Source organism: Elephantulus edwardii, unplaced genomic scaffold, assembly GCF_000299155.1.
Source record: "Elephantulus edwardii isolate Elephantulus edwardi_28Jun2011 unplaced genomic scaffold, EleEdw1.0 scaffold00001, whole genome shotgun sequence".
Classification (NCBI taxonomy): Eukaryota; Metazoa; Chordata; class Mammalia; order Macroscelidea; family Macroscelididae; genus Elephantulus; species Elephantulus edwardii.
In genome coordinates this window covers 41,199,327-41,211,856 of record NW_006399751.1, presented here as the reverse complement: position 1 = coordinate 41,211,856, position 12,530 = coordinate 41,199,327, and the positions used below count along the sequence as shown (strand labels likewise).

General features: G+C 51.5%; 1 protein-coding gene across 1 annotated transcript; it reads left to right on the top strand.

Moving 5' to 3' along the window:
- Positions 1 to 2,228: 2,228 nt before the first annotated feature.
- HOXD4 (homeobox D4) lies at positions 2,229 to 4,037 on the top strand. Its single transcript, XM_006878807.1, has 2 exons — positions 2,229 to 2,894; positions 3,424 to 4,037. The coding sequence occupies exons 1-2, from the start codon at positions 2,477 to 2,479 to the stop codon at positions 3,762 to 3,764; spliced, it is 759 nt and encodes a 252-aa protein (XP_006878869.1). The 5' UTR covers positions 2,229 to 2,476; the 3' UTR covers positions 3,765 to 4,037.
- The last annotated feature ends 8,493 nt before the right edge of the window (positions 4,038 to 12,530 follow it).

Below are 12,530 nucleotides of genomic sequence, written 5' to 3'. Positions count from 1 at the left end.
TCTGAACAAGTCGAGCAATAAGGTGAAATGCAGGTCACAGCGTCTAACAAATATGAAAATGTGCACCCTCATCCCATTCCCTACCCGGCCCAGCAGGCTCCTTGATTTGTCTAAATAAATCCCAGGCCCTGTGTCTTGGAGGAAGGTGGGTGCATGGAAATGCTTTGGCATTAGGGTCAATTGTTGGGAGGGGGGGTTCTTGGGATTGAGAGTGGGGCAATCTCCTTGTTATAACTGACATCCTGGCAATTCCTATGAAATAGTTAGAGTAGATAAGCCAGTGGATTAGCAGGTAAACAAAATGTGCCAGTTTTGCCAGGCTTCTCTCTCTCTCTCTCTGTCTGTGTGTGTGCACACGCATGAGTGTGTGAGAGAGAGTGACTTCCCTATTTCAACCCACGAGGCCTAATCTGTGGCTTGAAAGTAATTTCTACATAATGGCAAAAAAAGGGAAAACTAAAAAAAAAAAAAACCCACCCCAAATTTAAAACAAACATTCACCTTTGCTTTATAGTTAGAGATCCAAAAGCCAATTTGTGTCTTCTCCCGAAATCGGCCCAATTTTGAGCACTGGGCTCCCAGAACTGAGGGACAGGGGCAAGCCAGAGAGGGGAAGCCAGGGACAGCTCAGGGGTGGGAGCAGTTCATGAACTTTCTTACTTTTGGATGCAGCTGTAGGCAAAGCAAAAAGAATGGAACTTTGTGGTATGTTTGTAAATTATTTTGAATGACCCCCTCACCTTGCCCTTCACCTCTAGCACACCGCCCCAGCCCAGGGCTGCTCGGTTCCAGGGAGGAGTGCCTGCCTCCAGGTCTGCAACAGCAGCAGCGGTGAGGGACAGAAGAGGACAGCCTGGTTCAGGGCCCAGGAAGGTAAAGGCACAACTTCTTGGAGAACTAGCTTTGGCAGCCATCCTGGAGTATTAGAAGAAACAAGCAGTGGCTTTTTCTCTCTATTGCTTGTTTCTTCTATGGAGGAGGGCATTTATTAATTTCTGGAGAATGCTGCATGGTAAGGGGATTATTTGCATCCTGAGAGGTGGGTAATGATAATCCTCCATCTCTGAGGTGGATTATTTTTCATTCTTTTCTTTTCAAGAATGCCCTTGCTGCTCGGTAGCCCTGGCCATGACACGAGGACCTGGGAAACTCGTTGCAGCAAATTGTCACCAAGTTACCTGATCTGTGCCTGAAAGCCATTTACTTCTCGGGTTTACTTCATGGCGGTGGTGGCTGAGAGGAAGAGGCCGGGCTGGTCAGGGTACCCATTCTGGGTTGTAACGTTGTCTATATATACCCTGTAGAACCGAATTTGTGTGGTGTCCACATAGTCACAGATTCGATTCTAGGGGAATATATGGTCGATGCAAAAACTTCACGGTTCTTCCTCTGAAATAGCTGGAGTCTGAGTGGAGGTGGAGGCTAAGGGCCAGCCTTTTTCTCTCTTATTTGGACTCTAGGAGGATCAACTAATCCGGGGACATGGAACAGCCTGCCCCTCAAAAAGTACCTCAGTCTTAAACCGAGGTTCCTGTGGGTGCTGAAGAGCACTCTAATTGGCTGCATGAATGCCAAGTAAAAAGCTAGGTATTTGGGGGATTGGAGGGAGAGGTAGGGGTTGGATAGGGCGGCAAACTCAGGGTTGCTTCCTCATTGTGGGTTCCCAGTAGTTAGGGCTCATCATAAGAAGAAGGTGTTGAGGGACCTCTGGGACAAATTTAGATGAGGTAGAGATGTCCTCGCCACCCTCCTAGCTCACCCCTAAGCTGCTGGCCGGGCTCAGGGCAGCGGAGGTCTTTTGCCAGAGCGGCAGGCCGCCTTTCGCGAGGAACTCATGAGCCTGGCCATCGGCAGCAAGCTTGGCGGTTACTCATTGCCTAATTCGATTCAGGCTGGCTGGGTCCTGGTAACTTTTGGGTGACCCTGACGAAGACAAAGCCAGGACGCGGCCTTTGTATGGTAGAATCTCCGCTAGCGGGCTGGGCGGGCGGGAGCCCTGCTGCCTGGGGCCCTCAGCCCAACTCGGAGGCCTCCTGGTCCACTCGCTCCTTCTGCCATGGCCCCGCTCTGGGGATGTGTGCATTTATTCCTCCTTGGCCCGTGCCCACTTTGGGGGGCTGCTTTCAGGCGGGGGCGGCGAGTGGAAAGGCCATGGAAGGTTAGCCAAGTCAGTGGCAGACAAAAGCTGGGATTACCTGCAGGCGGCAGGGGTGGAGGTATTGGAACTACATTAACATCTGGCGGGTGCCCTCAAATGTGCCGCAGCGAGTCACTTGATTACACGTATGTTATTTAGTTAATTTGTGAAAATTATGAGATGCTCACCAACCCGGTGATAAACTCGCTCCCTCGCCATTGGCTGGCCTGGTCACATGGCCGCCCAACTTTATTCAGTTGACAGCAAGTAGGAGGGCCCTATGGAAGGAGAAAAAAAGACAACACGAGAAAAATTAGTATTTTCTACCTTCTGAAATTAATGGCCATGAGTTCGTATATGGTGAACTCCAAGTACGTGGACCCTAAGTTCCCTCCGTGCGAGGAGTATCTGCAGGGCGGCTACCTAGGCGAGCAGGGCGCCGATTACTACGCCGGCGGCGCGCAGGGCGCCGACTTCCAGCCCCCAGGGCTCTACCCGCGGCCCGACTTCGGTGAGCAGCCCTTCGGAGGCGGCCCGGGGCCGGGCTCGGCACTGCCGGCGCGGGGTCACGGGCAAGAGCCGGGCGGCCACTACGGCGCCCCGGGAGAGCCGTGCCCTGCGCCCCCCGCGCCCCCGCCGGCGCCAGGAGCCCGGGCCTGCAGCCAGCCCGGCGGCCCCAAGCAGCCACCTCCCGGGACGGCGCTCAAACAGCCGGCCGTGGTCTACCCCTGGATGAAGAAGGTGCACGTGAATTCGGGTAAGGCGCGGGACCGGGGTCCCCTCGGTTGCCCAACCCCCCCCCGCTGGAGCCCCAGCCTGGGGCCCCGAGAGGAGGATGCAGGGGCGTGGGGGGCTTCAGTGGGCGCCACAATTATCCTCTCCATATATTTTTATAGCTGAGGGAGCAGGCCCAGAACCATGTGGCTGATTTCTTGGTTGTGGGCGCAAAAGGGGGTGTGGATGGGGTTGGGGAGGGGGAGGACTCCATTTTTAGAGCGCAGGGAGCTTGGGGACGAGAGGGGCTTTCCAAAATGCTCAAGGACTTGGGGGGGTCCTAGGTGGGCCTAGGAAATGGGGGCATACTGGGGAATCCTCGTCTGGGGGCGTGTGTGGGTGTGGGGGCGCGCGTGTGCGCCCAGGGGGACAGGCGGGAAGGAGGAAGCGAGCCCGGGAGCGCGCGGGGAGGGCCGGGGCCGCGGGGCGCGCCAGGAAGTGAGCAGCGGCTGCGAGGGGCCTAACCAGTGACCGAGCGCTGACCTAGCTCCACTGTCTATTTTGTCTCGCAGTGAACCCCAACTACACCGGTGGGGAGCCCAAGCGGTCCCGGACGGCCTATACCCGGCAGCAAGTTCTAGAACTGGAAAAGGAATTCCATTTTAACAGGTATCTGACGCGGCGCCGTCGGATCGAAATCGCACACACCCTCTGTCTATCCGAGCGCCAGATCAAGATCTGGTTCCAGAACAGGAGGATGAAGTGGAAAAAAGACCACAAGTTGCCCAATACGAAAGGCAGGTCCTCCTCCTCATCGTCCTCTTCATCGTCCTCCTGCTCCTCCTCAGCTGCCCCAGGCCAGCATTTGCAGCCACTGGCCAAAGACCACCACACGGACCTGACGACCTTATAGGAGTGGGACCTTGGGCCCATCCTTCCCTCTGCTCCCGGCCGAGCCGAAGCTACTAGGGCAGCTGGGCCTGCTGTCACCTCGCAGGGCTCTAAGGTACTGTGGGGGTGGACCTGGGACAAGCAGGCCGCCCTCGGTCTAGGTTAGCATCTTGCCCGAGGGCAGGCCCCTCCCTGGATTGGGGATGGCATGGGAAGGGTTGGGATTGTCTATATTATTCTATGGCAGGAGCTACTGAGAACATAAAACCTTGGTGAGTCATTAAACTCATGAAAATCTCAGCTGTTGATTTTGAATTTACAAATGAGGGTTGGACGCTTTACCACTGTGTGTATTTGGACCTGCTTCCTAGCCCTCTCCCTCCAGTGTGCTTTGTAGGTTAACTGTATGGGAGAGTTAAGGCAGAAAATTGGCCACCTCAATGCTGGGCCTTTTGATGGAAATAGGAGAACAGGGGTAGGATTTCTGGATTTTCTGGCTTGTTTTATAATCTCAGAGTGATTTTAAAAAAGAAGAAAAACAAAACCATTTGGCCTTAATGGACCCATACCCAAAGAAATGAGGCTCAGAAGGAAAGGGTTTTTATAGTTTAGCTGGTTTTCGCCTAAATGTTTATTTGTTGAAAAGTGGGGCACAGATATAACTGACACTGTCATGCCAAAAATCAAGATGGTGAAGGAGTCTGAGTTTCAGGGAGCAGAGTCACACACTTGTGGACTTACTTCTGCTTTTAACAGGCCTTTTGAACTCCTCCGCCTATCCCCTTTCCAAAATGGGTGTAGGAGACCCTTAACCTGTCTATAAAGAAGCAAAGGATCCACTCAAAAGTTATTCTTAAAAATATATTTCCATGTGTGATTTCCGCCATGCATAGAACCAGTTCTGAGTGATTAAAGGAAGGGGGGTGGGTGGGTGAGAAACAAATGGTCCAACATTTTCCTTCTGGGGAAAGAAAACAAAACCTCTATGTTCTGGGTCGTTAGATAATGACTAAATTTTCTTTTCCAACTGGATTCCAAATGCACCAAATACACCACATAGCAGTATTTTCTAGGAATTGAAGCATGGCCTATTGGGGGAGGGGCAGTGCACTGTCAAGACAGTGGAAAGGGGAAGAAGTCTTGCTTTTAAAAAAGAAGAGGGAAAAAAAAGTCATTTGACTCCAGAAGTAAACAAAAGTTGATCTTAGGATTTCCCCCTTGGAGCTTTTATTTTTAAAAACAGATCTAGAAGAATGTTTTCTGCAGTCCATTAATTAGAAGCAGAAATTTTTTAAAAGTGTGAAGGTCTTCAGGCTCTCTTCTTTGCCTTGAGAATAGTGGTTTAAAAACAATCATCCCCCAAACAACAAGGAGTAATGTTCTATAGATATTTTTTTGATGCCTTCCTTGAGAAGGGTTCAAAACTCATTTTTCTAAAATGCTGACCCTGAAGGATAAGGGGGAAAGAGGGAAATGTAACAACCAGAGATCATAAGCTCTAATGAAACAAGACTTCAAGAGTTGAAATCTCCAATTCTGGGTCTCCTTGTTACAGCTACTGAAAAGTGACAAGAGTGGAAGGAGGAGAGATGAGCTTGAAAGGGAGATACAGAATGAATCTCTCCCTCCCCAGTGTATTTGAATAATTTAGAAGGTTTCAGAGGTAATTTTAAAAATACCCTTAAGAGGAGGGGAAAAGGAGGAGGAGACATCCTTTAGTTCAGTGTCTCCTGAGAACTGTGGGCAGGTATTCACTGGGGTCCCTAGGCTGAAATCCAGCTTCTCTAAAGTGTCTTCCAAGCCTCAGCCTTTTGTATTAGACCCTGGGGACAGCTCTTTGTTTCTCCTTGGGGTGAGCCTGGCTCTCAGACTTGCACATGGCAATCCCTGAATATCTCCATGTCGGGATATTAAAGATGGATATTCCTGCATTATTCGCATCATTGTTTCTATGACAAAAAGCACAGAGTTCATACATAGTCAAGATGTCTCTTTTCTGACGCCCTCACGTTGAGAAGCTGAAAAGGTATTTTACTGAAGTTCGGCTAAATTACAGAATCAGGTTCATCCAGAGGACAAATTTTCTATTCGATTAGCTGTATTTCAGCCAGAGGACTGACCTCTAAACCCTTAACCTTTTGGACTCTAACTACCCTTCTTTTTCTCTCTCTTACATGGAGAGCTGCTGTCTTTGGTTGTAGCATTTGAAAGGAGCTGCTATCCTTAGGCAAGTTGGAAAGTTACTAAGATTCTTCCTTTCCAAAAACTAATCTCTGGATACATTGACACTTCTGAGAGGGAGTATATATTTTCACAGCTACATATATAAATAATATAGAGATTGTTATATCAATTTCTCCTCTCCTCTTAATGTGGGTTACTCAACCCAGCTTCAGGCCAAACATCCTAACTGTTCAACTGCCTTCCCCAAAGGCAAACCAGGAGGCATGTTTTCATGAAGAAAAGCCAAGCTCCTTCTAATAGCCCCGCTCCTTTGGAAAGTAACTTAATCAGAGAAACAACTTCTTTGTTTATAAATCTCAGCAATCTTTCTCAGCTTGGAGGGATTGCCTTTTGAAATGTTAATGACTCCTGAATGGCCCAGAGGGCAGCCCCCAATCCTGAGGTCCTACTCGGACCCCAGCTTCCATTTAGGCCCACAGACCTGAGGCAGGGAAGGGGCAGGGTGCCCCAACCACTCAGGGCAGGGACAGGAATGAGTTTCCATCCGGAACGTGCTCTGGAGATAGCTAGATGTGGAGAGGCTCCAATGCCCATTTGCTATTATTTGTTTCCAGTTTGTTTCCCCAAATATGAGCCAGAAGTGTTTGTGTTGATGCTCCCCCCTCCCCCCCAGCTGTCTTGGGTTTGTGACTGGGGGGAGGGAGTGAAGTGTTTGCTGAGGACACTGCTCCTCGCGCTCCCATCCACTTTGTCCATTGCAGTCTTTTGTTGTGAGATGACATTTTACTCAGCCCCATGGTGTCTGTTCACACAAGATGCTTTTTCTAATAGAATGGACCAATGTTTTGCTGCCAGTGATTAAAGTATTATTTATACTAATTGTTGCCTGTAGTTTTGATGTAATTCATTGATCTATATTTGAAATAATAAAAAGTGTAGCAAAACCTCCTTTTCTGTTTTGTGCCTCCACAGACACAATCTTTATGAGTCTTTGCCAGCTGACATTCAGTGTAAACAATTGATTATTTTCTGCTATGCGCTTAATGTGTGAATGTTAAGCTATGCAAGGCTTGGTAATCCTATCATTACCCTCCCCCGCTACTTTCAATTTGGCCACCAGATTTTGAGAATAACTGGGAAGCCTGGGTAAGAGTTAGGCCGCAGTGTTTGGCTTTAGGAAAGGAAAATAAGTCACTTGCCCAGGCTAAATAAATAGTGGCTTCTGGTTGGGGCTTTGCTTAGACCCTGTCAGTTCCTCACTAATTTAGTATTGGAGCTATCAGAGGAGCCAGTGTAAAGTGATGGGTAAGAGACCCCCCCCCCCCCCAAATGCCAGAGAATGAAGGATGCTGGGTTGCAGGCTAGCTGGGGCAGATCAGTGGCTGTGCTGACCTGACCCCACCGACTCCTTTCTTTTTGGGGGCTGCTTAGCCCCAGTGGTGTCCCCTCCACACCTCAGAATACAATCAACACTCCCCACCCTAAAAAGGGGTCTGTGCTCTATTTTTATCCCCAGGGCCTTTTAACATCTGACTTGTCTTCTCTTGAAGAAAGGCCAAGTCAGGAGTGTCCCCCCATAAAAAAAAATCAGGGGCGGGGTGAGGGGAGCCTTGTTCGTGACAGGAAATGAGCAGAGTGCATAAACTCAGACATGTGTCCTTAATATATATGGAAGGGCTCGCCCCAGACGCGTGGACATGTGTATTTATAAGTGCACAGACAGAAGTTTAAATATTCAGACACGTTTTATGATTGTCCTCTGCCCGTCTTCTGGCTAATGGCTCCTCCTGTGGCCACCGATACATCAGTAGCACGACGCGGATCGAGTCCCGGGCAGGGACGTGGCGGCCACTGGCGAGCCACCCGGGGAGCGCAGCGCGCTGTGGGGGAGCCAGGGCCGCCCCGGGCCGCGCGCCATGCTGGGGACCAATCCCCGCCCCCCCCCCCACGCGCGCCGGCAGCCGGGAGAGGGCCTTTCATAACCGGGAGAATTTGCAAAGTGCAAGGAAGATGATAAGAATAGATTTCTACAAGTCCCGACCACGTGATTGGCGAAATAATTAATTCAGCACGTCCCTTAAGAAACACGGAGTCGTCATTAATCTGCCACGCAAAGGGCTCTCTCCGACTCGGAAAGTGCAGGGTTCCCGAGAATATCACCCTCCGAGGGGGGCCGTGCGCCCCCGGCCTCCCACCACCCCGGCCCCGCAGTGGGCGCGGGGCGCAGCCGGCAGGTAAATATTTGGGCGACTTTTATTTCTTCAGATTTAAATCCTTAATGAACTTAGCTGTCAGGGCCGCTGACAAATAGTTCCCTTTGCTTCCTGATTTGGAACCGCGTGCTGGCGAGTTGTTAGTGGCTTGGATGGTGACCTTTGGCGTTCAGCGCCGCTTTGCACTTAAGAAGAATTATCGAGAGAGGCTGCGCGCGCGCGCGTGCGTGTGTGTGTGTGTGTGTGTGCACGTGTGAGCGTGTGTGCATGCGTGTGCGAGGGTGCACGGGCTGGGGGTGCGCGCCCGGACAACAGGACTTAGGAGACCCGCCTGGCTGGGGGACGCGCCTGGCGCACGCGGGGCTGAGGTTGCCCGGTCGCCTGTGTCTACCCGGAACAATGGTTGCTGTCACGGCATCTGCCGCCTATTCTTAAACCGGTGAGAAAGGCCCCAGCCCTCTTTTCAAGCAAGGGTCGTAAATTTTTCTTTGCGTCATAATAGAAGGCTATAAAATCGAGTTGAAATTTTACCCCAGGCAGGTTTTAACCACCAGATACTGATTTCCGAGTTTCTCCCACTCTTCTCCCTCCTCACTCAGGCTCGGCTGCTTCTGTCACCCTAGTGAGGTGTCTCTCCTTCATTTTTACTTTTGAATTTCTTTTTCTTTTCTTCTATTTTTCAATAAGGGTGGAAATAGGCAGGAGGAAGAGACCCCAAGCGCCTCCGGGAGAGAGTGGAGGAGGTCAGGGCTAGTGTTTAGGCTGTCTCTCCTGCTCCCTCCCATTTCAGCCTTTTCTTCCACGTTTCAAGAAGATTCTGAGCCACTCGGCTTTTGCCCCCTGAGTCCCAGGCTGAGAGGAACCGGGCTGGGTAGTGTGGGTTCAACTCTTCCTGCCTCCTCCCCTAAAAAGCCCCCCTTGGCTTTGAGGCTGATTCCCCGAGAGCTGGGACTAGCTAGGACTAGCTGCGTGTAGTGCTTGTTTTGGGATCGTGTGTTTAGGTTTCTTTTTTTGGTGTGTGTGTGTGTATTTCTCCTTCAGGACAGAGACAAAGTTTCCTCCTTTATGAATTATACATTCAAACAATAACACATTAATTCAATTATTCAAAGATGACAAATGTTTATGTGCTTTGCGAGTGACTCCGCACAGATTCCGGGCGCTTTCTCAGCGCTGCTTGTGTTTTTCTCAATGAGAATCAGTTCCCCTCCCACCTCCACACCCACCCCACCCCATCCCAACATCCCCTCGTAGGCCCAGAGAAGAAACCCACAAAAAGTCTCCCTGGCTCCTCTGGCAGCCCGCAGCCAGCAGCCTCTCAAGACCCGGGCTTGGCGGGTACCGGCCCGGGCTATTTTATCAGTGTGACAATTGCCCGGGTTGGTGTGATAAATCATCGTAAGTAATTCCTGAAAGGGTGCGAGGCTGTTGGGGGCCGGGCGAGGACTGTAAATCTTTCCACTTTATTGCTCTATGAACATATGCTCCGATTGAAGAAGTCTTAGATCCTTTCCTGGAGACAAATTCCCGAAAAGAGGCGGCCTTCTTTGGCTGAGGATTAACACTTGCTTCAGGCCCGGTGTTCAGGCCCCTGGAGGGAAACTGGGGTGGTGATGGTGAGGTGTGGGTGGACTGAGGACACCCCAGCCCTGCTCCCTAAGACACCTCGAGTGGACCTTGGGGCCAGCCTGCCAGGTGAACAAAAGGAATGGTTCATCGACAAGGCTGGGGACTGGAACCTGTGACCCATCCTTTGGGACCTTCCTGTGCCTTCAAAATGGGGGTGTGTGGGACCCTACCCGCTTGCCCAGGCTGAAGCTCTTGGGTGCCTGCCCATTTGATTTGATTCTCTACTACTCAGCACACGGGGCCAGGGCACCAACTCCACGCCTGATGCTGTCTGAGAAACACAGCTGGTGAAAGGGAGACTTTAGCAATGGGACGATGGATGAGCAAGCTCCTCGAGATGCAGGGTACTTGGGGTGCAGGCCGCCGGGCTGGGAAGTCTGCGCTGGGCTCTGTAAAACAGGAGCAGGCTACACCCTTCAACACTACTTGCCACATGCAGAACTGTGCCCTCAAATCCCTTTAGTGAGTGCTCGGAACCTATTTTCATGCCACTTTTCTAAAACAGAAGCTCCCTGGACCTTCAGATAAGCCAGGCCCCAGCGATTCCTGGTCGCGCGCGGGAAGCGGGAAGGTGCAGTCTGGCTATCCCTGGGCCTGGGGGATCATCACAGAAGCTCACAGCTCTGGGCTGGCAGAAGCTTCTCGCCCCCAAGTCTCTGAGCCTCGCTAGCCAAACAGGGAGCTCAGGGCAGAGGGGAGGAGGCCTTTTGGTGGCAACCGGACACACGCACCTTTTCTGGCTTTCAGAAGTGGTGGCTTGGCTGCTGCTTCTTTAGACAGAGACAAAATTCCAAGTAGAGATGGTGGCTGTGGGCTCCTAGGGGTGTGTGTGAAGGGGGTGATAACCCCCAGAGCAGAGCGGAGAGCCCTGAGGCTTGCGTTAGGCCACAACCGACAGGCGGCCAGGAGAGTGTCTTGCCCCTACGTCTCTGGCTCCACAGATGCATCCCTAAGCCCGTCTGAGAGGGGTGGTCTTTAAAATTTCCACCCCTTAGGTCCGTTACTGGAAGGCTGGGTCCAGGCTGGGGCGGGCTGGGGGTGGGGGAAGGAGATGCTCAGCATCCCGGTCTCTCTGCGGCCACCCGGCTGGGCTGGACCGGTCCAGGGCGAGATGAAGCTTGGCTTCCGCCCCACATCCACCCGTGTCTGCCGGGAAAGGGGGCTCCAACCCCACGCCTCCTGTGCCCTCCCCCCTCTCCTAGCCCCCGGGGCTGGATGGCGTGAAAGTTTCAGCCTCAATCAGTACAATCTTCCCTCGGGGTCACGTGAACAAATATGCTAGCATTTGAAGGCAGCGCCTGTATTTCCCGACTTGAGGGGGTTTCCGGAGCTCTCTTCAAATCCAGAAAGGACCACGTTCTGAAAGCAAAACAAATTCCGAGCTCTGGGGGGCCTGGGAGGGTTGGGCTGGAACCCTGGAGTTGGTGGGGGTGCAGGTGACCCCCGCTCTAGGCCTGGGAGCGAATGGATGAGCGGGTGGACGTGGACAGAGGACCGCGCAGCGCGCAGGGGAAGCCAGCTTGGGGAGCGCCAGCTCGGAGAGCACCAGTTCGTTCCTCCTGCATTTATTGGTAGTTGAACCTCAGCCTGGTTCCGTTCTACCGGGAATTCCATGTGCTCGAGTATATGGCCGCGTCTGCAAGCGCGCAAGACCAGGGTTGGGACAGTGTTGACTGCAGACAAAGGGGGAAGGCTAGCTCTTCCCTCCACTGGCGCCCACTCTAAGGCCGAGAACACGAGGTTTATGATAAATTGGGATCCAGGTAAGCAATTGCATGACAAAATGAAAATCTTTCGCGGTGCTGCTTGCCACCCTGAGCGGGATACTAAATATGATTTATTTTGTGTAATCTGTGATCTTGATTATTGCCAATTGGTGAGGCAGCCTGCATAGACCTAAATGCACTTCTACATATACATCGAGGATGGTGATTAATCTAAGGAGGTGCGCTTTGTGGAAAAGCTCCCTGCCTACCCAAAGGTTAGGAGGACACACTACCTTCCCAGGCTAGGAGGGTGGCCGGTAGCAGGGGCGGGGGTCTCACCCAGCGGTGAGGAAGGAAAGGAGTATTTTAGGAGTCACTATGCAGTTATGAGAATGGGCTGAAAAAGAAAATTAATAAAAAGAAACTTTTTCTTTTTACACTGTCACAGCCAAAATAAGATGGAGCACCATTTTAATTCCATGTCTTTGAGCTGCTGGGCTGGACTAGGGGTTTGATTTATATGTATTTAAAATAAACTCTGTGGCCAGCCAGCTCCCTGCATTGTTCTGGGATAGAGCTCCTCAAATGCATGCCATTATCTTTTGCTGTTAGCTTATTTTTTTTTTCCTTGGGAGGCTAAAATGCTACTGCAGTGGCTTTCCTCAATTTGAGAGAATCATCAAACTGTCCAAAAATGTTTGGAGGCTCCTCAGTTCCCTCCCTCAGCTAGGATTTGGGCTGCCATAGTGGCAGAAAAATGGTTTGGGAATTTGGATTCATCTCCCCAAAGAACTTGGAGTGAAAGTCACATCATATTTTTGGTTCCTACATCCCATCCATCCTTTTGTTTACTTGTGCCTAGCTGCAGGAGGAGATAACCCAACTCCATCTTTCCCTGGCTAAGGCCTGAGTTGGCAGCTTCATGTTAAGGGATTGCCACAGGCCAGGCCAGGCCAGACTAGGCCTTGGCGGGAAGAGACTCCAAAAACAAGTCACTCCTTTTACTTCAATGGGACAGGACAGGTCTCAGTGTGAGAGGGACTGTCTACCAGGGCC

Coding starts and splice junctions, on each gene's coding strand:
- HOXD4 (XM_006878807.1), top strand. CDS start 2,477: ATGGCCATGAGTTCGTATATGGTGAACTCCAAGTACGTGGACCCTAAG. Junction 2,895..3,423: donor GAAGGTGCACGTGAATTCGG/GTAAGGCGCGGG, acceptor TTTGTCTCGCAG/TGAACCCCAACTACACCGGT.